This window comes from Martes martes (assembly GCF_963455335.1).
Source record: "Martes martes genome assembly, chromosome: 5".
NCBI lineage: Eukaryota > Metazoa > Chordata > Mammalia > Carnivora > Mustelidae > Martes > Martes martes.
In genome coordinates this window covers 65496425-65518215 of record NC_137892.1, presented here as the reverse complement: position 1 = coordinate 65518215, position 21791 = coordinate 65496425, and the positions used below count along the sequence as shown (strand labels likewise).

Below are 21791 nucleotides of genomic sequence, written 5' to 3'. Positions count from 1 at the left end.
TTTTTTAAAAAGATCTTTTAAGATCTTGAAATAAAACAGGAATACCAAGTTTTTCTAAAGGTTTCTTCACCATAAAACATACTTATTTCCTCATCTATTTTTTCAGGTTCCACTATTTCAGAACAAGCAGTATTTCCTCAAGATGATAGAAAAAAGACTTTACTATAGCAATAATTGATAGTGTCGTACATTTAAAGTAATGGCTCTTAACTGAATGTGGAGACAGAGTTTAGTGTAATTGTATATCTACCTCTAACAAAGTTTCACTTAAATAAATTCCATTATGAAGCATAAAAAATCATTCCAAGGAAAAAGAAATAAACTATAAGCACTTGTGCTATTATTCAATTTAAATAATGGAGATTCAGTTGTCACACTATTTTAGTCAACAAGTGCACTAAGGTAACTTAAATACAAATAAATGTTTAACAAATACATATATATTTGTTATATGTATATGTACATATGCATATGTATATTTGATAAATGTATATCACATATGTATCTTCACTGCTTAAAATCTAGTCATTCTGGGGGTGCCTGGGTGGCTCAGTGGGTTAAGCCTCTGCCTTCAGCTCAGGTCATGGTCTCCGGGTCCTGGGATTGAGGCCTGCATCGGGCTCTCTGCTCAGCAGGGAGCCTGCTCCCCACCCCCCCGCCCCGCCTCTCTGCCTACTTGTAATCTGTCTGTCAAATAAATAAATAAAATCTTAAAAAAAATAAAATCTAGTCATTCTGGAAATGTCTGTAACTGTGCCAATGATACTTGGCATAAAACATTCCTGATGGTATTACCACACATTTAGAATAATTTTATGACACAGCCACAAAATGGATCTAATAATTTTTGGGAGTCACAGAATAAAAATTAAAGAATACTCTCATTACTTTAAAGAAGTATCTTCAAACTACATAATTAAGCTTGACTGCTTTTCTTACTCACATAACGTGGCTTGATTTAGTTTTAGGTTTCTCTAAAAAAAAATCCAATCTATCAACCAAGATATCAACATTTTAAAAACATTTGGTCGTAGGTGCTAAAAATACATATATATTTTTTTTAAAATTTATTTATTTATTTATGTGACAGAAAGAGACACAGCGAGAGAGAGAGAGAGAGAGAAAGAGAGAGAGAGAAAATACAGGGAGAGGGGGAGAGGGAGAAGCAGACTTCCTGAGCAGGGAGCCCCATGGGATGCAGGGCTCGATCCCAGCACGCTGAGATCATGACCTGAGCTGAAGGGAGCCACTAAATGAATGAGCCATCCAGGTGCCTCATCTAAAAGAAAAGTTATAAAAAATATTCTGGGAGCGCCTGAGTGGCTCAGTGGGTTGAGCCCCTGCCTTCGGCTCAGGTCATGAACCCAGGGTCCTGGGATCAAGCCCCGCATCGGGCTCTCTGCTCAGTAGGGAGCCTGCTTCCCTCTCTCTCGGCCTGCCTCTCGACTTGTGATCTCTCTCTCTGTCAAATAAATAAAATTAAAAAAAAAAATTCTGAAAATGGGCAATGTTCCTGACATCTCTTTTGGCTTCCCAAGATGTTCACTTTGAAGGCAACAATACTCATCCTGAATTAATAAGGTATGCTTTTTGAAGGCAAAGTGGGGTGAGGTCAGCAAGGATGGAAATGGGAAAAAAATACTTTATTGCCACAACTGATATTCTGTTCAGTGTTCTTAAAAATTATAACATGCTTTCAAAACCTCATTAGTATGATTTTGGGACTAATACTTCAAAGGTATGCTGGCTTTTTCTTAATCCAACTCACTGTTCCACAAGAAAAAAGAAGTTGAGCTTACTTAAAACCTGTAATTACCAACATACAATATTTTGAAAACGCAAAATTCTATCTAAAATTAATAATGAACTTAAATACAGTTACTATAGGAATATTCTTCCCTTTCAATATATCTGCTTAAAGTTCCTCATAGAATGCTTTGCAAAAATGCCCTTCTTTCCCAATGTGCGTGTTTCTAAACCAGATTTCCGAACATGTTCTGCATAAACACAGAATGCTATTTTTGTTCAGTGAAACACTTACTTGTACACATCCTATATAGAACAAGGTTTACTGCTTTTAAATACAAGACCACACCTTTATTATAATATTCCTTTTTATTAAAACTAACTAACAATCCCACAGCAACAAAAAAAAACCCACTACCTTTTGGCCACTAGAGGGGATCAGAAGCATTTTCCAAGTATCAGTAAACTGATATGAAGGTTACTACTGGTCAAAATACAATAGTAACCTCTAGACTAATTCCTTCATATGTACCTTTACACATACAACTTTTTGAGAAAAAAATCAAGATAAATTAAATCATGTAAGTTCAAAGTTACAAGTTTAATAAAACACAGAAATACCTAAGAACTGCTTTGAAAAGAAAACTTCCTCAAAGTCACAATTAAATTTTGAATTTTGGCTTAATCATGTGAGAGAGAAACTTATACATTATCATTTTATACAATCTGTTCATCATTCCATCTAGACTCTAAAGGCAGTGGTTAAAAAATATAGCAAAAAGGCTGACTTATTTTAATAGCATCCACCTTTTGAAAAGCTTATTCTTTTTCCTAACACTCTCCAGTAAGAAACATAGCAAAGAAATTAAGACAGAAATGAAGTAACTTCCTCATGGTGTCAAGAATCATCTAGTTCTCCCTGCCCCCAACTACACTCTCTTTCTATTTTAACTATGAAAGAGAGAATATACAAGATTAAATGCTAACATAAAAACAATGGAGCATTTTTCAGAAATTAAAATTCTGAAACCCATAATAAAACCAAATAAGCCTGCTAAGTTGTGAACATTCATAGATCTTACATTATTGTTTTAAAGCAAACCACGTGAGAAGTGAGATACTATTTAACCAATATAACTGTGATTTAAAATATCGTAAAAGTTGCAGTGGCAACAATTTTATTTTTGTCTAAGTAAACATAAACATATCATTTGAGATAAGAAAATTTGGCATAGCAATTTCATGCCCATAAACATTAAAATCTCATCTATTTAGCCTTTTAAATACTTATGGACAACCCCCCCCCCCACCCAGCTGCAGCCTCTAAAACTGCAAGAACCCAAGAATAAAAGAGAAGGTTCTAGTACCTACTAAAAACTTTACAATCAGTCACTACCTTCTTGGGCTTAATTTTCTTATCTTTAAAATGATATGAGTAGGGGCGCCTGGGTGGCTCAGTGGGTTAAAGCCTCTGCCTTCGGCTCAGGTCAGGATCCCAGGGTCCTGGGATCAAGCCCCGCATCGGGCTCTCTGCTCAGCAGGGAGCCTGCTTCCCCCTCTCTCTCTGCCTACCTCTCTGTCTACTTGTGATCTCTGTCTGTCAATGAAATAAATAAAATTTTTAAAATGATATGAGTAGTATAGGGCTGTGATTTTCTGCACTAAACCTAAATACCTAAACATAGGGTAAAAATGTACATATGCAGTGGAGGCCAAATGTAAGGCAGTCCTTTGTTGAACCAGATGGAAAGATAAAACACAACTCATTGGTAATAATATACCATATGAGGAGAAGGTCAACTCAGAGTAATTTCCAGAAATTATATCACTTCATGAATCAAAGAAAATTTAAAATATATTTAAGAAAATGGTCTTAGAGAGGATTTGACCATATTCTAACTGCCTAAATCTCAACAGCATTCCACTGAGTAGAATATTTTTTTCAAATAATACTAGAAAATAGAACATTTGCTCAGATTAGTCCCAGAAATATTCTTTTCTTTTCAGATCCCAGTCATTCTTATACCATAATTTAAAACCCAGTATCAATAAGATAATTTAAAGGTCATTTATGGAACTTGGTTATTTATTTTGCATTTTCTTCTCCTGAACATGAGATGAGGTTTCCTTTACAGAAATATCTAAATAGGCCAAGTGCTGTAGTGAGATGTGAAGCTGGAGGAGTTAAACAGGGCCTTCTCACATACCCTAGTTAAGTGTTAAAAGAATGTTAAAATAGGAAATGAGACACTGCCTACCTATTACAATGAAAAGTACTACAAAAATGCCCAAATACAATATAGTACAGAAGTAGTAGAGAGTAACAACAGGTATGCTCACTCTTTTCTTGACTTCAGAGCTCCCTTTCTTGCACTTAAAATTTAGGGCTTTGGATTCCATAATACATCCTTGTAGCTAAAGGGGAAATTAGTAAGCTACCAAGTACTTCCTCTGTACTAAAAGCTTTTTGACACAATCAGTGACACAAAAGATGATTCTAAAGAACTTTGACACTCTGAAATTCAGACTTATCTTTTAAAAAAATTCCTCCCTCCTTTAAGGGATTCTGGAGGTCCACTATTTTTTTTCTGTGACATTAAAATGGAGGTGAGAAATAACTAGATAACTATCAAATGAAGCAGTATAAAGACAGTCTATTCAACATTTCTTCCACCTTAGTTTTAGAAAACAAATAGCAAGGGATAGAGAGATCTTTTCTATTTTGCTCTGAGAGGAGAGTTGATGAGGGCTGAGTAATTTTCTAAAAAAAATGTTTTAGGTATTAATTCCAGAAAGCCACCTTGAATAAATACACTGTAACAACAACAGTAAAAGCTAAACTTGGGATATTTACTTTGTACCAGGCATGATGCCAACACTTTAAGTGCATTATCTCATTTAATTCTTGTAACAGCCTATGTGAAATAGGTACTATTATTATACCCATTTTACAGGTGATTTGATTTAATGTCTTTAGTGTCACAGAACAGGTAAGTAAGGGAGCCAGGATTTAATTCCAGATTCAAGTGCCCATGATGTTAATCATTATGCTATACTGTGCCAACATCCAGAGACTTTGCTTCTACTTCTTTCAAATCTCTTTTTAAAACCAATCCCGAGAATAGTTCTCCTGATTAGATTTTATTGCCCCACTCCCACTCTAGTTTTTAAAAGTAGTATCTGCTTGTGTAAGGAAAAAAGTACAAAACTACCTTCAATCTTTTTAACTGAGAGTTATTCTTCACTCTGGTATATTTCCTTATCCTCTGTACATTTTCCCCTCAAAAGCTTATTAAGATAAAGTTTATCTTTTTTAAAGATTTCAGTTATTTATTTGACAGAGAGTAAGCACAAGCAGAGAGAGCAGCAGAGGGAGAGGGAGAAGCAGACTCCCCGCCAAGCAGGGCCCCCCCAACCCCCGCAATGCCAGGACCCGGGGATCACGACCTAACCTGAAGGCAGATGCTTAATTAACCAAATGAACCACCCAGATGCCCCTGAGATAAAGTTTATATCCTGTTTTCCTTCGATCTAATATAATTTTCTCCTTACAATATAGCTTTGTTAGTGTTCTATTATACTATAATTCTGGTATTTATTAGGCATATTATTAGGCCTGTATATTTTTCTGGTCTTTGTATTTAGTATCTATTGTCTTCCTACATAAAGCATTTTTCTGCAGGTTAGCTGTATTTTTATGATAGTTTCTAGAAGTAGATTGCTAGGTTTAAGGGTATGAGCACTTCTGATATCTCTTGTCAAGTACTTTCCAAAAAGACTGCACTGATATACATTTCACGTGCAGAATATGCAGGTCTTTGTTTCACTGTAACTTTACAGTATTATTAGTTTTTTTGACCCTTTTTAAGTGAGGTAGATTAAAAATGTAGTCTGTGACTTTTTGTTTTCTTTTTGTAGAAGTGATCTATGTTTACTGTAAACATTTCAAGCAATATAAATAATACTGAAAACTACAAAAAAGAAAATGAAAATTTGGGCCATTTAGAAATGACCAATGTTCCCTCTTCCATATACTTCTTTGCATGTACAGCCTTACATTTGTACATAAATGATGTTATGCTGTTTTGTAGCTTTTCTTCCACACAGTAATAAGTTATGGTTATTTTTTCATGTTTGATATAGATCTCAATTTCCCCCCCACCCCCTAAGAAAGGAATACATACCTTTTTTAGTAATTTTAGGTTTGGGGCCAAAGTCCCAGAATAATAAAGAATGTTCATCTGCTGACCACGATTTTTTTTTTTTAAAGATTTTATTTATTTATTTGACAGGCAGAGATCACAAAAGTAGGCAGAGAGACAGAGGAGGAAGCAGGCTCCCTGCTGAGCAGAGAGGCCAATGTGGAGCTCGGTGGGGGCTTGACGTGGGGCTCTATCCCAGGACCCTGGGATCATGACCTGAGCCGAAGGCAGAGGCTTTAACCCACTGAGTCACACAGGCGCCCCCACAGTCTCACTTTTATGAGATAGAAACAATAGCCAACAGAGGAACGGATGAAGGTCAAACATTAGTCACATGTCTTGTGGACAAACAAAAGCAACAATAACTAAAATAGTAAGTTTTAACAATAACAAAAAAATAGTAAGTTTTGCCACTGTCCCCTCTTTGCAATTAGATAAAAAGAATAGAATGACTTTTTTATCCCATGCCTACAGAACTTTCTTCTGAAGAAAACAGGCATTGGCTTGTTTTTTGGTGGGGAAACCATAAAGTAAGTTAAAAGAGTAGTTAACTGATACTTTGTTACATTTGCTACTAGCTTTTTAAAAATTTATTTTCCCCTACAAAGTGTTTCTAGAGTAGTAATATAAAGGAATATCCTGCCTATGTTAGGGGTAAAGGGGGAATACAGCATTTAACATTTATCAAGCACTTATAATATAAATACTACAAAGTATTAAAGATTTCTTCACTACGAGGCACACTTCTTATTTCCTTGTCTATTTCTTTAAGTTCCACTATTTCAAAACATGTAACATCTCCTTACAACAGACATATGTTAGAACAAAAGACTCCCATTAGAGCAATCCTGATGTAACACATTTTAAATAATGGATAGTAAATGAATATGACAGGAGTTTAGTGTAATACTATTTCTCCCTCTAAAGTACCTTATAAGCAAAATATGGACTTGATCCTATGGGAAATAGGAAGCCAAACAGGATTTAAAACTGGAAATGATGAATCAGATATCTATTTTTAAAGGATTACTCTGGCTATACAAGAAAGGATTTTAGTTAGAAAGCTGGAGAATTTATCCAAACAAGTCACTCAGTGACCAGAACTAAAGAATGGCAATGGGAAAATAGAGAAAGAGAATTAAATGATGACAATACCTAATTACACCTCTATCCCTCTACAGATCAAAGGAATGTTTCTGAAAAGAAAAAGTGTCTAGGAAATGAACAGTGACAGAATTCGTATGGACAATCTTATCTCGTCTGTCAAGGTCATAGGCTTTCTGTGAATGAAAAATGGAAAGGCAAGAATTGTTTTCAACTAGGATAACATTTTAACCTGTAGGATATTCATTTATTTTGTTACCTATTCTTACTGTTTCTAACCCAAAGTTATCTTTCATCCTTCAATTCCAAATCAACCCAGAATATTTACCAGACAATAAGACCATGTGAGCAAAATCTTTTTTTAAGCTACTAGTTAAAAAGATTTGATGAAAAGAGCAGTTTTGTGTTTTGATTTTTTTTAAAAAACATTTTCTCCCAGATAATGTCCAATAAACTCAGCAAGTAAAATTAGAGAATAGTTTTCACTGATGTCAAATGCGTAAGCCATGCCACCCACCATTGCTTTTGTACACCAAACAGAAAAAAACAGAATCCCATCTGTCTTGGTGACTGTCAGAAATATTTCCTCCTGATTAAATAAAAATTCAAATACAAACACAGTAAAAAGATGACTTTTGTAGCATAAAGCCTCATTTTAATATTTTCTACAGTAATGATGTAAGACAGCTATTGAACTCTAGATTAACTATCTTTTAAAAATCTTTCCTAACTAAAGAAATATTTTGTAAGCTAATTACAGACTAATAAAGGATAGAAAAATAAGCTGAAAATCTAGTAATATTCATCTAAATTGTTAGTGGCAAGTGACGTAGAAAATGGGGTTTGAAGCTGAAGGCCAATAGAGAATTCTTGAGATGTCTTTGGTGCAAAAAGGCAGTTTTATTACCTGGTGGGCAGCAAGAGCTGAACTGAGGTTGTGATGTGTGACTGACTATGTACCTTTAAAGCTGGGAGGGAGTTACAGAAGGCACAATCCTCCAAGGGATTCTGGAATCAAAGTTTCCAGAATGCTGAGGGGGCTGGCTACTGTCAGGAAAAGGTCATTTATCACTGCCTAGTAAAACCTTAGTCATGAGGCCCTTCAGAAGTATAACAGTAGGGCATATGCTTGGAGGAGGATTGCCAACAGGTATCTTGAGGGGTAAGAGATAAAGGAAGTTTCCAATGTAATTTCTGTATATTAAAGGAGATTTATAGGATTTATAGGATCCTGGGGGATCAGAATAATGTTAAGATAAGATTACCTTTTGCCCTTAGCACAGTACTAACATTGAGGCAGCTGAGTTCCTAGAGAAATGTCACTCTGCCTTTTCAAGGACTTGTCAATGGGCTGTAGGCAGTAAGGACATTTAATTGTTTTCTTTTGCCTTTGTTTCCCATGTCAGCAAATATATGGTATAACAAATACTTGCAAATTTGGTAAATGCGATACAAAATTATACATTTTCAGAACATTATTATTTATATAACTGCCGATCCCACCTTACCTTTTAAGCACAAGTAAATACGTAATTTATTATAAATGGACCAAGAGTGGCCAATTCATAGTAACCTGAAGTGAACAGGCAATCAGATTTTCTTAAGACATTCATTTTGAGAAATGCCAAGAGATTCGAGCAGTTAGCAGTAGGAGCTAAAGCTGAAAAGAAGCCAAACAGGAAAAAGTCATGACAAACCAAGAAAAAAGAAACCAAGAGTAGGATGGGAGAGCAAAAGTTATTGATAAACGGAACTATGAAAGAGAGAAAAGAACAAAATGAAACTAAGCTACATTAACTGTAGGTGGGGGAGGCAGGTGATAGGAGAGTAACTGAATTTTGTTAATAAGACCACTCAGTTAAGTATACAGATCCAGTTTCCTTTGCAAGTAGTGCATTATAATTTTTCTTGGTTCACGGCAATATTCCCATTTCTCAAGATCAACATGGGTTGGCTTGTATTCCCTGTAACCTAAAAACCTTAATTAAAATAAATGGACCTATGACAAGAATCAATACTTGTGTGATCTTTTCAAATTTTCAATATTCATCTGATCTGGACAACTATGTTCAGTGTTAGCAGATACTGCAAAAGTGTTTCCTGAAGTGTCTGTACCACTTTACACCTGTTGCTCCACATCCTCATCAACACATCGTATTAAGTCCTTTTTTTTCTTCTTCTTATTTTTTAAAGTTATACTGCCTCGTAGAAGGTGGTACCTCCCGTGGTTTAAATTTGCGTTTTCCTGATGACTAACAGCACAGAGCACCTTTTTATATGTTTATTATCCATTTGAATATCCTGTTTTATGAAGTGCTGGTTCAAGTCTTTTGCTATTTTTAATTTGAGCTCTGTAAACTTTTCTTACTGATCTGTAGAAATGTCCCTGTCTTTCTTTCTTTTTTATTTTTTAAAGATTTTATTTGACAGAGAGAGAGATCATAACTAGGCAGAGAGGCAGGTAGAGAGAGAGGGGGAAGCAGGCTCCCCGCTGAGCAGAGAGCCCGATGTGGGGCTTGATCCCAGGACCCTGAGATCATGACCTGGGCCAAAGGCAGAGGCTCAACCCACTGGGCCACACAGGGGCCCCAGTCCCTGTCTTTCTGACATAAAATGTTGTTAAGCTATATCCCAACTAGCTACAAAGTTAATATGATTAGCTACCTAAATATCTTCTTTTTTTTCCCTAACGTAAAATCCTTGGATTCCTCTTTTACTATCTTGGTAAAAGATAAAGACCTTCCACAGATAAAAGAGTAGGGCTGATATAAATTAATGACTTTCCCTCTTTTCTATATGATATGCTTTATCATATGGAAAAGTATAAAGTATATGATATACTTTATTGAGTATTTAGGGATCACATGGAAGTACAAAATGCAGATGTCAGCTCAGGCAAAGTCAGCTTTCAAAAATTCCAGGTAACAAAAACTTACAAAGTTAAATTATTTTTATTCCAGAACCCTAAGAATATTAAAGAAAGTTGGTATTTTGTTTTCCTTGGTATCACCTCAAACCTCAAAAGTGCTGATAGTGTGTAGGATCTATATTCAGGTGTTAAGAAAAAAATTTACTAACCATGTATAGATTATTACTCTAAGCAATTTAGCAACTAACTCGCACTGGTAGGAACTGACCAAATTCTTGACCTTAATGGGAGAAACATCCATAAACATAAGGAAATTTTTGCTAGTTAATGTAGTCCAGTTGTGTTTCCAACTACTTGGTTTTTCTACAACTTACATGAGAAAATGACAGAACCTTGACTACTCCGGCAGCTGCTAGACTTGTACTTCTCTCAAAAATTAAAACTCATTAATGTAAAGGAAAAGTAAAATTTGATTCCATCTTCTTCCCTCTGTCACCATGATATGGTGCAAATAGGTAAATGGAAAACTGGCTGTAATCCACCAATCACATGAAATTACTTATACAAAGAATAATACACTAGGGTGCCTGGCTGGCTCAGTCAGAGGAGTGTGTGCCTCTTGATCTCGGGGTCATGAGTTCAAGCCCCATTTTGGGTGTAGAGATCACATACATAAATAAAAACAAAAGTAAAAATAGTGGCTAAAAAGTTATATTTGCATTCTTAAGTCTTTGCCAAGTGAACCAGACTCAAAATACAAAGTTAAGTTTTATGATAATCATTTATAAAGCAGACAAATACAGAAAGAATCTCTAGTATCTGTTAAGGACATTTTCCAGTATTACAGCTGATTAAATATGGCAGAGATATGACTTTATATGACCTTGATATTTAAGAAGTGCTAAGAACTAACAAGTATATTCTGCCATCTAGCTATTTTAAAATAGTTTCCTAATAAGCTTATGTCAAATTTAAGACAAAAGAAATTAAAGTGTCAAATAAGCAGAAACTGCTCTTAAAAATAGAGAAAAAGCACCAAGATCAAGTTGACTCAGAGACAGCACGAGAAAAATTATTTCATTATGGCAAAGAACAACACAGTTTTTAAGAGGTCTTTGAAGTGAGTCTTGGGCATCATTTAGGTGGCTCAACCATGAGAATATTTTGGTAAGAAAGTTTTTTCATACTCCATCTCATTTCAAGCAAACATGTAACTTAATCTCAAAAATTGTTTTCCACCTCATTTCCTCAGAAATCCTTATACTTCTCAGGCTGAGAATAAACCTTTCTTCTCAAAGTATTCAACAGAGCTTCAGATATGAATTAGTGGGCCTTCACAAAGGGATACCGATAAATTTATAAACATTAAATGATAAAACACCTGCCTGCAGATTCCCATTATGGAAAATAAACACTTATAATAATTATCATTCGGATTCTTCCTCCCTAACTGTGTATCTTCCTATGATTCCTCATGTCTTGGATAATGTCCAAAATGTAGGGAAAGTCTGCATGGCCCATGATCACCAAAATTTCAGATCTACTAAGGTTCTCCCTTATAGAAATAAAGGAATGTCATGATTACCAAAAACAAACTGTCAGAGCCAAAGAGCATGTAACTTTTCCAACATGATTCTTAAATCTGCCAGTACTATGACAGCCCTCCTGCTAGTTTTTTTGAGAGGTGGGGGAGTATTTATTTCTTTCATGGTAAGAAGAAACTATGCTTAAGTCAAAATCACATGGTAGGAATAATCCTATGATTCTTTTAAATAATCACACTTCTTTGAAAAGCTAATCATGCAAAAAATACTCACAGAGGCCTTTTGATAATACACAGACACATCTAGGAGAAAAATATGTTTAACCCAAATAAAAACATCTTAATCTTTACATTCATATAGCTTTTAGCTTTCAAGTAATTTTCACAAACACCATCTCATTTGATCTCAAGACAACATGAGAGATGGCCAGAGATTAAAAAAACAGCAACAAAAATCTTGTCTTTAAATATCACTTATTTAGGGGTGCCTAGGTGATTCAGTTGGTTAAGGGTCCAACTCTTGATTTCGCCTCAGGTCATGATATCAGGGTCATGGGATAGAGCCCACTGGGCGGGTAGCCTCCTGAGATTTTCTGTTGTTCTCTCCCTCTGTCCCTCCCCCTGCTAGCTCTCTTGCTTGCTCTCACTCTCTCTCTCTAAAAATAAAATAAAACAAAAATCATTTACTTAGTAGTGTCTAAAATCTTAAAGAGAAATGCAGAATACGAATGCACTCCACACAATAAAGTGACCACACTATTTCAAAATAAAATTACTGATCGGGTATACATATGCCCCTCAGTATATTTTAAGTCGAAATAGAATCTTTGAATTTAAGAATGACCTCAGGAGTATCTTTCTTTCACAAGGGTTACTGTCTACCGTCACAACTAATTATGCAACTTCAAATATAATGACAACATTTAAATCAAAGAACCATCTTTTTAAAATTTTTCTTCTAGTGAGCAAGTTATTTTGGAATGAATACCAAGGAGAAAAAACAGCACCAGACAGAGAATACAGAACCTACTGTATTTCTGTCAGAAATCATTCTAACACCAAACATGAAGATTAAAAGAAAAACAAAAACTTCATAAATCATAAATTTCCCCCATAAAATCTGCTTTACAAAATACTATAAATTATTTCAACTAGAAAATCAATGTTTCTAATGCTTTGCTGATTCCTACAAAGTTGTGTATCTAAACCTTTAAGGAGCTTATGGTCTAAAATAAACACTAGAGATACAAACAACATACAAAAACCATGGGAATACTGTGATTCAAGAAGTCCGTCAGTTTAAGTCAACAAAATATATTTCACATAAATACATACTTATAGGATGGGAGAAGGACTTGTTGGCCAAAAGCTTGGGTTCTCAGGTCAGACAGACCTGGGTCTGAATGCTGGCTCCTTTACTAATTAGCAAATTGACCTTGGACAAATTACTTAACCTCTGTCTCAATTTCTTCATCTATAAAAGTAGGATAATAATGTTAACCTTATAAGACTATGAGAGTAAGAAGAGATAAAGTATGTTTATCACCATATGTGACACACATTAATTCTCAAAAATGTTAGCCATTACAACCACAACATTACTATCGTTAAAGAAGTCCTATAAGATAGAACTTTTGGTGTATGTGAGTGCGTGTGGGTGTTAAATAGACTGATACACAGTTATTAGAATGAGTAAAAGGGCTACGTGGGAAGGAAAGAACAGAAACCTCCAACTTCTTCCAGATAATTAAAAAACCAAAACCTGTCAGGGAAGCCCTAACAAAGGCTTAAGAGCAAGAAAAGGAATGCAGGCCCATCTGATGACATCAGAAGAGAAAAAGCCCTCTGTTCCAAGTGTCTTGTGCCATAGTAATGGCAGCTTGTGTAATGAGGAAGTAACTGTAAATAGAACTCTATGAGCTGGAAGAAAGGGAACTCATCAACTTTGTAGTACAACAATTTTGTTTTATCATGACAGAGTTATTTTGCTTGTTTTGTTTTTGTTCTGTTTTTGTGAGGGTGGTGAGGGTGGTATGAGGAGGAAGGCACACAAACAGCATATTGTCATCTTTCCTCCTCCAAGTAACTTATCAAGGTCACACAGCTATTAAGTAGCATAAGCAGTAGTGCCAGGATTCATTCACATAATTATAAGACCTAAGAATCCACCAAACGCTAGTCAAAATAATATAATGCTCTTTTTGACAGTCCAAGGGCAGAAAGATGAGTTCCTAGTTGTCTTGCACACACAATGGGAGAACTCAAATGATACAATCTAATCTACAGGAGGTAAGCTTATGGGAATTCTTTCCAAATATTCACTTGTCTTTTTTTTTTTTTCCTTAGTAGGCTCCACACCCAGCACGGAGCCCAAAGCAGGGCCTGAACTTAACGACCCTAAGACCAAGACCTGAGCTGAAATAAAGACTTGGATGCTTAACTGAATGAACCACCAAGTCGCCCCTCCAAATACTCATTTACCAGTGGAACTCATAGAAAGCAGAATCAACATAAAATTGAATCCAAAGAAACCATGAACTAAAAGGTAGTAGAGTCTCAGGCAAGTTACTTAATCTAAACCTCGTTTCCTGTATATAAAATAGCACTTCCCTCACCTCTTAGGAGAGTAGGGAGAAAATAAACACATGAAGTATATAATGCAGTAAGCAGTATTTAGATGATCCTCAGTAAGCAGGAGCTCTTACTGTTGTTGCTATCATCATCACCATCATGCTTTAACTATTTGCTATTAATTATGAATTATAAATATAACAATGCATGCATAAATAGTAAAAAATTACTAAATTTAGGTTCTACATTCAATATTCTTTAGTGATACTGAAGAATGAATTAGGAAACATTTCCTCACTACCTCCCTGTTCCTGGTCTAAGGGGGGAAAAAAAATTTGTTGAATACACGTGGTGATCACATTTGAATTTTCTCCCTCCTAAAAATTAGTTTAGTAACTCAAACAATTTATTTTTGGAATTCATATTCAATTTAAATTTTCACTGATATGTTGCTTAGTTGGCACATATCATTTAACTTATAGTACAATTAAGTAACTTTTAATAATAACAATTAACATGATATCTCCTTCACTGTCTATGAATCAACTATTCTTAGAAATCAGAAAGGAAAAGTGTACAATGTATCTGAAATCCTGCTGTTGAATTTTTTTTTTTTTTAATCTTTTTCCAAGAACTTAAATTCACCCAAACTGTTATCTCAGTTTAAGTCACACTACTCTGGACCCGAAGATTATTACTATTATTTTTTTTTTAAAGATTTTATTTATTTGATAGACAGAGATCACAAGTAGGCAGAGAGGCAGGCAGAGAGAAAAGGGGGGGAAGCAGGCTCCCTGCTGAGCAGAGAGCCCAATGTGGGGCTCGATCCCAGGACCCTGATCATGACCTGAGCTGAAGGCAGAGGCTTATTAACCCACTGAGCCACCCACACGCCCCATTATTATTTTTAAAAGACTTATTAATTTATCTGAGAGAGATGGAGGGAGTGCGCATGGGCATGGGGGGAGAGAGGAGAGGAAGAGAGAAAGAGAAAATTCTCAAGCAGACTCCCCACCGAGTGGGGCTTGATCCCAGGATTCTGAGATCATGACCTGAGCCAAAACCAAAAGTGAGCTACTTAAATGACTAAGCCATCCAGATGCCCGAGACCCCAAAATTGTACCTGTTGTTCAAAGATGCAAAGAAATCAATGATATAGAAGAAATATAGCTTTATACATTCTTCTCCACTCAAGGAGAAAATACAAAATGGGAACTTGCAGAGAATACTTGTTTGGCTTTACTAAGAAAAATAAGCAAAATAAAATATGCTTGATTAAAACAGAAAAAAAACAGCCCTGTAATCTGTATCAGCTGATTAAGCCTTTAAGCCCTAAGTTAAAAATACAAAAATTAGTTCTACTTAATAACACCTTTAATTATTAGTAAGAGGACTTAGCTTCATTAAATACATAATACTATCTCCTTATGTGCACATTTTGTAACTCTCACTGAATGCAGAATTCTTCAACCAAAAACAACATGTATAATTTAGTAAATTCAGTTGTCATTCCAAAGCCCTTTCTTTTCTACTATCATAAATGAGAAAATGTATCAGCCACTCTGATAAGTAACCTTGTATCTATTACTTCATGTATACCTTATACACACTAAGAGGTAAATTACCACAAAACCCAAAGTTGTATATGGCACATAGCAGAGGATATAGTGTCTGAATCCAGGGCAGCCTAGATCCAGAGCATTCAGATTCTGGAATTCTAGCTCATCTCTTTTAAATAAAAGAAAACTGTTTCTCATTTTTTCCACTTTTAGACTCTTTCCTGAAGTAATAAAATAAAGATAACTAGCATTCACAAAATTTTAAAATTTTATTTTTTAAGTAATCTCCACACCCAACATGGGGCTTAAACTCACAACCTTGCAATCAAGAGTCACCAGCCAGGTGCCCCAACATCAAAAAAATTTAAATCAGTATAAAACTTAAGCTAAAACAGAGGGGGAAAAATGGGCATCACAGCAAGTATTCTTGATGCTAGGAAAAATTCATAATCAATAATCAAGAAATAAAAGCTAGTGCATGATCACTATCAAAAAGAACTTGTCTATAATACCTCAAACCAGACAGGTTTTTCTTGTTTTAGTGTGTGTGTGTTGTGTGGGTACATGTTTTCGCACCTGTTAAATGAGCAAAACAGGTGTTTCAACTACAACGTTGTGAAACCCAAACAAACAAGTACAGACAAGCACATGAATGAGTAAGTACAAAGTCCTTTTAAGTCATACTCAGGAATGGCATCATGAATTTATATCCCTTCTTGTTTTTTCATAATAAACTAAAATAGCTAATAAGCAGACTTGGTATCACACGTTTCTTTAGTCTACATAGCACTTACTTTTTTTGTTAAACATTTTATTTATTTGAGAGAGAGGCAGAGAGAGAGAGAAAGAGCATGGGGGTGGAGCAGAGGGAAAGGGAGTAGCAGACTCTGGGCTGAGCAGGGACGGGGAGCCCACATAGGGCTCTATCCCATAACCTCAAATTGAGATCATAACCTGAGCAGAAGACAGATGCTTAACTGACTGAGCCACCCTGATGCCCCTTATTCATGCTTTAAATAACAAGAATATGGCTTACACACTGATATAAGAAATACTTTCTAAAGGTTTATTACTAAACAGCTTCCTATTTGAAAAAATTAAATGATTTACAAACGTTTACACTATGAAATTACCCAAATGGCCATAGATCACTATAAAAATTAACACTGAAGCTTCTAAAAATTATAGTTATACATTTAATATTATTTCAAGAACTTTTTATCCAGATAATACAAAAGGCATTCACAATGAAGCATATCCTAAGTATAAAAATCAAGATATATTTTATTTTAAAAAAGGTATATTTTGTTTTAATTAACAATGAAGGACATTTGTTGGTATGCCTCTCAACTTGCTAGATGGAGTGCTGCCCAACTCATGAATCGTTTAATAAAGCCAATTAGATCTTAAAAAAAAATTAAAAATATTTGTCGTAACAAATTCCTTTAGAGCAACTCAAGTATTAGGAAAAAATTATTTCAAAAACTTATGTCTATACTGCTTTAATCTTTACCACTCAAATAAAGTTCAACTTTTTAATAACACATGTTACATCTCAAAACTTTTTAAAGGAGTTACTATCAGTCTCTGGCCTAATCATCCATGAACAGGTAAACACTGGAGCCCATACCTTGTGCTGTTCGATGGCATCTATCCACTGCTGTCTGTGATCTGGATCCTGAGCACGAAGATACCAAACGCTATCATTTACACTAATATCAAATCGACATTCATCAAAATCATGGGGCTGTGGAGAAAAAAGTAGAAAATGAAAAGCAAAGCTAGTTATATTGTTAGAAGTGTTATACCCAAGAGCAAAAAGATGAACATATCCATTCTGGCTGGTGGGAGACTCCTGTTATTTTTTTATTTTTCTACTCAAATAACTTTTTTGAAGATGTCTCAGATAAAGAGCACAACAAGAGCACAGTTACCAAATACTAAGTTTCATTCAACTATTCCTACAAACGAGTTGATACATAAATATATTTCAAAAACAGCTCTAATATTTTCATCAAATGCTTTGAGTTAGCTTAACTAGTAGGAAAGTCCCCATAAGCACAAAAAACCCCCATCAAAATAAGTTTTAGGGAAGGCATTTACTTTTTTCCCTGCCTCCATTATTCAAAAGTATATTCTCCTCATGAATAGTTGCATTTAATTAAATGTGATAAAATATTTATCACAAAATATTGTATCACAAAATAATGTTGACATTTCCTTCAAAGTATCTCAAATTAACTTCTTTCAATGTCTTTGATAATAACAGCCAGCAGGGTTTCCAATGAAAAGCAAAAATAAAATAAACATTACCTCAGATCTATGTTAGCTAGAAGAAACTGCCTACATCAAAAAGTAAACATCTAGTGAAAATATCAATTATTTGGTTCAGTCTTTTACATTCTTCGTAAGAATATATAAAATGAGTATTTTCTATCCTTGATTTTTGTTCAGTAAATTAATTCAAATATGACAGGATCACATCACATATACCACCTCTTCTACCAGACAGAGTACAGAAAGTCAATCAATTTCTTCTGTAAATAATCTTATTCTTAGAGGGGAGAAAGTCCTCTCTGGCCAATGTAGTAATAAACTTATTTGATGAATTGAATCTACATATTGCATTTCCAAGATTTATTCTGTATTCTTTCCTCCTTTTAAAAGCATCAATCTTTTATCTCCTTATCTGTTTAGCAAAAACATTGTAACTCCACAATGTTTTTTCTACTACAAATTAGTTTCTCTTTTAAGATTAAAACAACAAACCATGGCTCTGACTGGCTAAAGGATGTAATTTAGGCATTTTCTGAATCACAGTGCACTCAACATCCTAGTTCAGACTACGGTGGGAGGTAGAATATAACAGAAAGAAGAAAAAGGAGAAAACAAGAATGCATACTCTGCTTCAGTAATTATGAATATAGAAACACATAACAGACAACATTTAAACACTCATGAATACAATAATGACTATAAATTTAATGAAATGCCAAATAGTCAAGTCTTAAGAATGGGATCCAGTTACTTGAAAGAAGTTCCTTGAAGGAAGCATGGAACATATAATATCTGAAGAACCAAGTAAATAATTTAACTGACCAGTCTACTGTTCTAAGTAGCCCAGAAGTTTTTAAACTTTCACTTCATAATCATTCTCATTATATTTCTAGCTATCATTCCTAAAAATACTTTATAGTTTATGTTATTGTTCAGTAACCTAAATAAAGCTTTAGAAAATAAAATACATGGTAGTTCAAAATTTACTACTTTTTCCAGCAAATACTTCTTCCTGTTTGACATCTTCAAAGCCCCCTCACAATCTTCCAGTGATTACAGTGCTACATTTAAAATATTCCTGAAGGGCACCTGGGTGGCTCAGTTGGTTAAGCCACTGCCTTTGGCTCAGGTCATGATCCTGGAGTCCTAGGATCAAGTCCCATACCGGGCTTCCCCTGCTCTGCAGGGAGCCTGCTTCTCCCTCTCCCTCTGTGTCTCCCGCTGCTTGTGCTCTCTCTCTGTCAAATAAATAAAATCTTTAAAATAAAATAAAATATTCGTGAAAGCAGAAACCCACCACTAGGCTTCCTCTGGATATGTGTGAATTAATAAAATCTAAAATCAGTATGTACAATTTGCCAAATTTATATATCTACCAAGTATACCAATTATGATCTCTTCTCCCTGTTTCAAAGTTTAGAAATGTTGAAAATGTCAAGTTTTTGGTAGAGTTGCACAGAAATAGAATGATAGTCTAGAATTAACGGATTTGAAAACTTCAGCTGAATGTCACCCATTACTATGATATGCAGTATCTCCATACCTATACACAGAGATGGTGGATGACAGAAAATGTACAAAAGAAGGTAGCCAGTTCTACCATCAACAATCTGACAGGTTGGTGGCATAAAGAGAAACGCACCAATTGTCAGGTGAGAGAGAGTCTGTAAACACAGAAGCCTTGAGTTCCCAAAATGTGTAAAATCGATGCAAGCTAAGTCTACAGGGCAAAGAAAATGACAGACTTAAGAGGATGTGTTTCAGAAAATACTGAAGTCTAGACAACCAAGCTCACAACATGTGTGAACTGTTCTCACAGTTCTAGAGACTTCAAGTCCAGATCACTGTGTCAGCGTGGAGTGTTCGTAAGGGCCCTCTTCCTGGTTTGCAGATGGCGGCCTTCTAGCTGTGTCCTCCCATAAAAGAGAGAGAGCTCTCTGATCTCATCCCTTCAGAAGGGTGCCAATTTCATCATGTGGGCTTCACTCTCATGATCTTATCTAAATCCAATTACCTCCCAAGGCTATCACAATGAGAAATTAAAGCTTCAACATATGAATTTGGGGAGGACACAAACATTCAGTCCAAAGCTTCCACTATGTATCAAAATAACTTTATAGGAAAAAAAGGGATAAATCCACAAAGAAAAATTTCTGACATTATTTATTTATGATTGTATTTCTTTATTTGAGAGAGAGAATGCATACACACAAGTGGGAGGAAGGGCAGAGAGAGGGGGAGAGAGACAAGCAGACTCCCACTGAGCTGGGAACCAATGCTGGGCTCCATCCCAGAACCATGAGATCATAACCTGAGTTGAGGTCAGATGCTTAACCAACAGATACCCAGGCATCTCTCGATAAGATTTGAAAGTGGAATGTGGTAACTGAGTTAGCAGGCTGGAGAAAGCTGAAAATTAAACATCTACAAGAAGAAAGAAATCAAGCCAATCTGTATGCAATGATGGAAAAGCAAGGGAACTAGAGGCATCAGGTGGTCATAAATGTAAAGGCAACGGTATAGCTGAAAACAGAATCGATCAAGAGTCTTTAAAAGATGCAGTTAAACCTCAGTAATCCCAAGCACTGGTGACTACTCACCTACCACTCTACCACTGTGCAATATTAGAGGCCCCACCCTTACCTCTCACAGAGATGGTATCAGGCAGGTTTAAGAAGCAGGGACAATCCTACACGGCAGTGGATGTGGAGAAAGGAAAAAAAAAAAAAAACCAGATATGGAAGTATTCATATAAGGAAGTATTCATATTCATTTCTTTCCCCTACTTGACTCCCAGAAAGCCAGCACCCACACTTGTTCCTTCTCTCCCCTTCCACCTGTATGAAGAAACTTCTATAAGAAAATTAAGTAGTCCAAGAAAAAAGGCATATAGTAATAGTATTTCAGGATTTTACACCCAGGGCACTTAATCAGTCTGATAGCTCTAAACCATGAAGATAAATAAAAATACTTTTCAAATCTGGTAGATATGTATCACCAAAATAAGAGAGTAACCAAGAGAATTAAGAAGCATTTCAGATCCAGGAAAACCAGCAGCAAAAAGATTCCCAGGAAGACAACAAGGAAAATGGCAGAGGCAGAGTTACGGAGAAGATGCAAAAGTCTACATTAGAAAAGTATGACAGCGTGCTTTAGAAGAGATTTCTCTGATGGAGGCAAGAGTAGAATGAAAAGACTATCTAAAAGGTTAAACTCAGTGGACAGAATGAATGTAAGAAGAGTTAGAAATTCAGAGTCAACCAAATTTTTAATGAACTTTTATCATTAATGTACAGTAAACTTTATCCATTTTAATCACTGCCACAATCAAGATGGAAAGGTTTTCATTTTATATGACTCCTAAAGATTCTTCATCCTCTCTATGTAACATCCCTCCGACAACACCTTCCAGAAACCACAGTTCTGCTTTCATCTGCTACTTATTAGTTTGCATTTTTAAATAAATTTATGTATATGAAATCAGTATGTACTATTTTGTGCCTCAGTGGTTTTACTCAGCCTAACTATATATATAACTATACATATGTATATATATGTATAGATATTCATTTTGTTGTGTCTTACCAGTAATTCTTATTGCTGAGTAGAATTCAATAAAAATAACATATTTTGCTTATTTACCTGTCGATGAAAATTTTTTCCACTTTTTTATCTTAGAAATATTTGTTGTAAAAATTCATGTCTTTATATGAATATATATTTTCACTTCTGACCTGGGAGTGGAATGCCTAACTCACAAAGTAGGTATACATTTCAGGAATTCCCAAAAATAGTTGTACAGCAGTCTACTGAAATCCAACTACTCCACATCCTTGTTTAGGCTTACTTTTGGACTCTATTCTCTTCAACTGATCTAAATGTCTATTCTTGGGGCACCTGGCTGGCTCAGTCAGTAAAGT

At 35.3% G+C, this 21791-nt stretch overlaps 1 protein-coding gene across 3 annotated transcripts in view; it reads right to left on the bottom strand.

Moving 5' to 3' along the window:
• CERT1 (ceramide transporter 1) overlaps window positions 1-21791 on the bottom strand; it is a 110050-nt gene that overhangs the window by 57473 nt on the left and 30786 nt on the right. For all 3 annotated transcript variants that reach the window (XR_013966820.1, XM_080803579.1, XM_080803580.1), the window contains exon 3: window positions 17225-17341. Coding sequence is in view for 2 of the 3 variants with exons in the window: in XM_080803579.1 (XP_080659705.1) it covers window positions 17225-17341 (117 nt within the window). In the remaining variant the exon portion in view is untranslated. The remainder of the gene's footprint in view (window positions 1-17224; window positions 17342-21791) is intronic.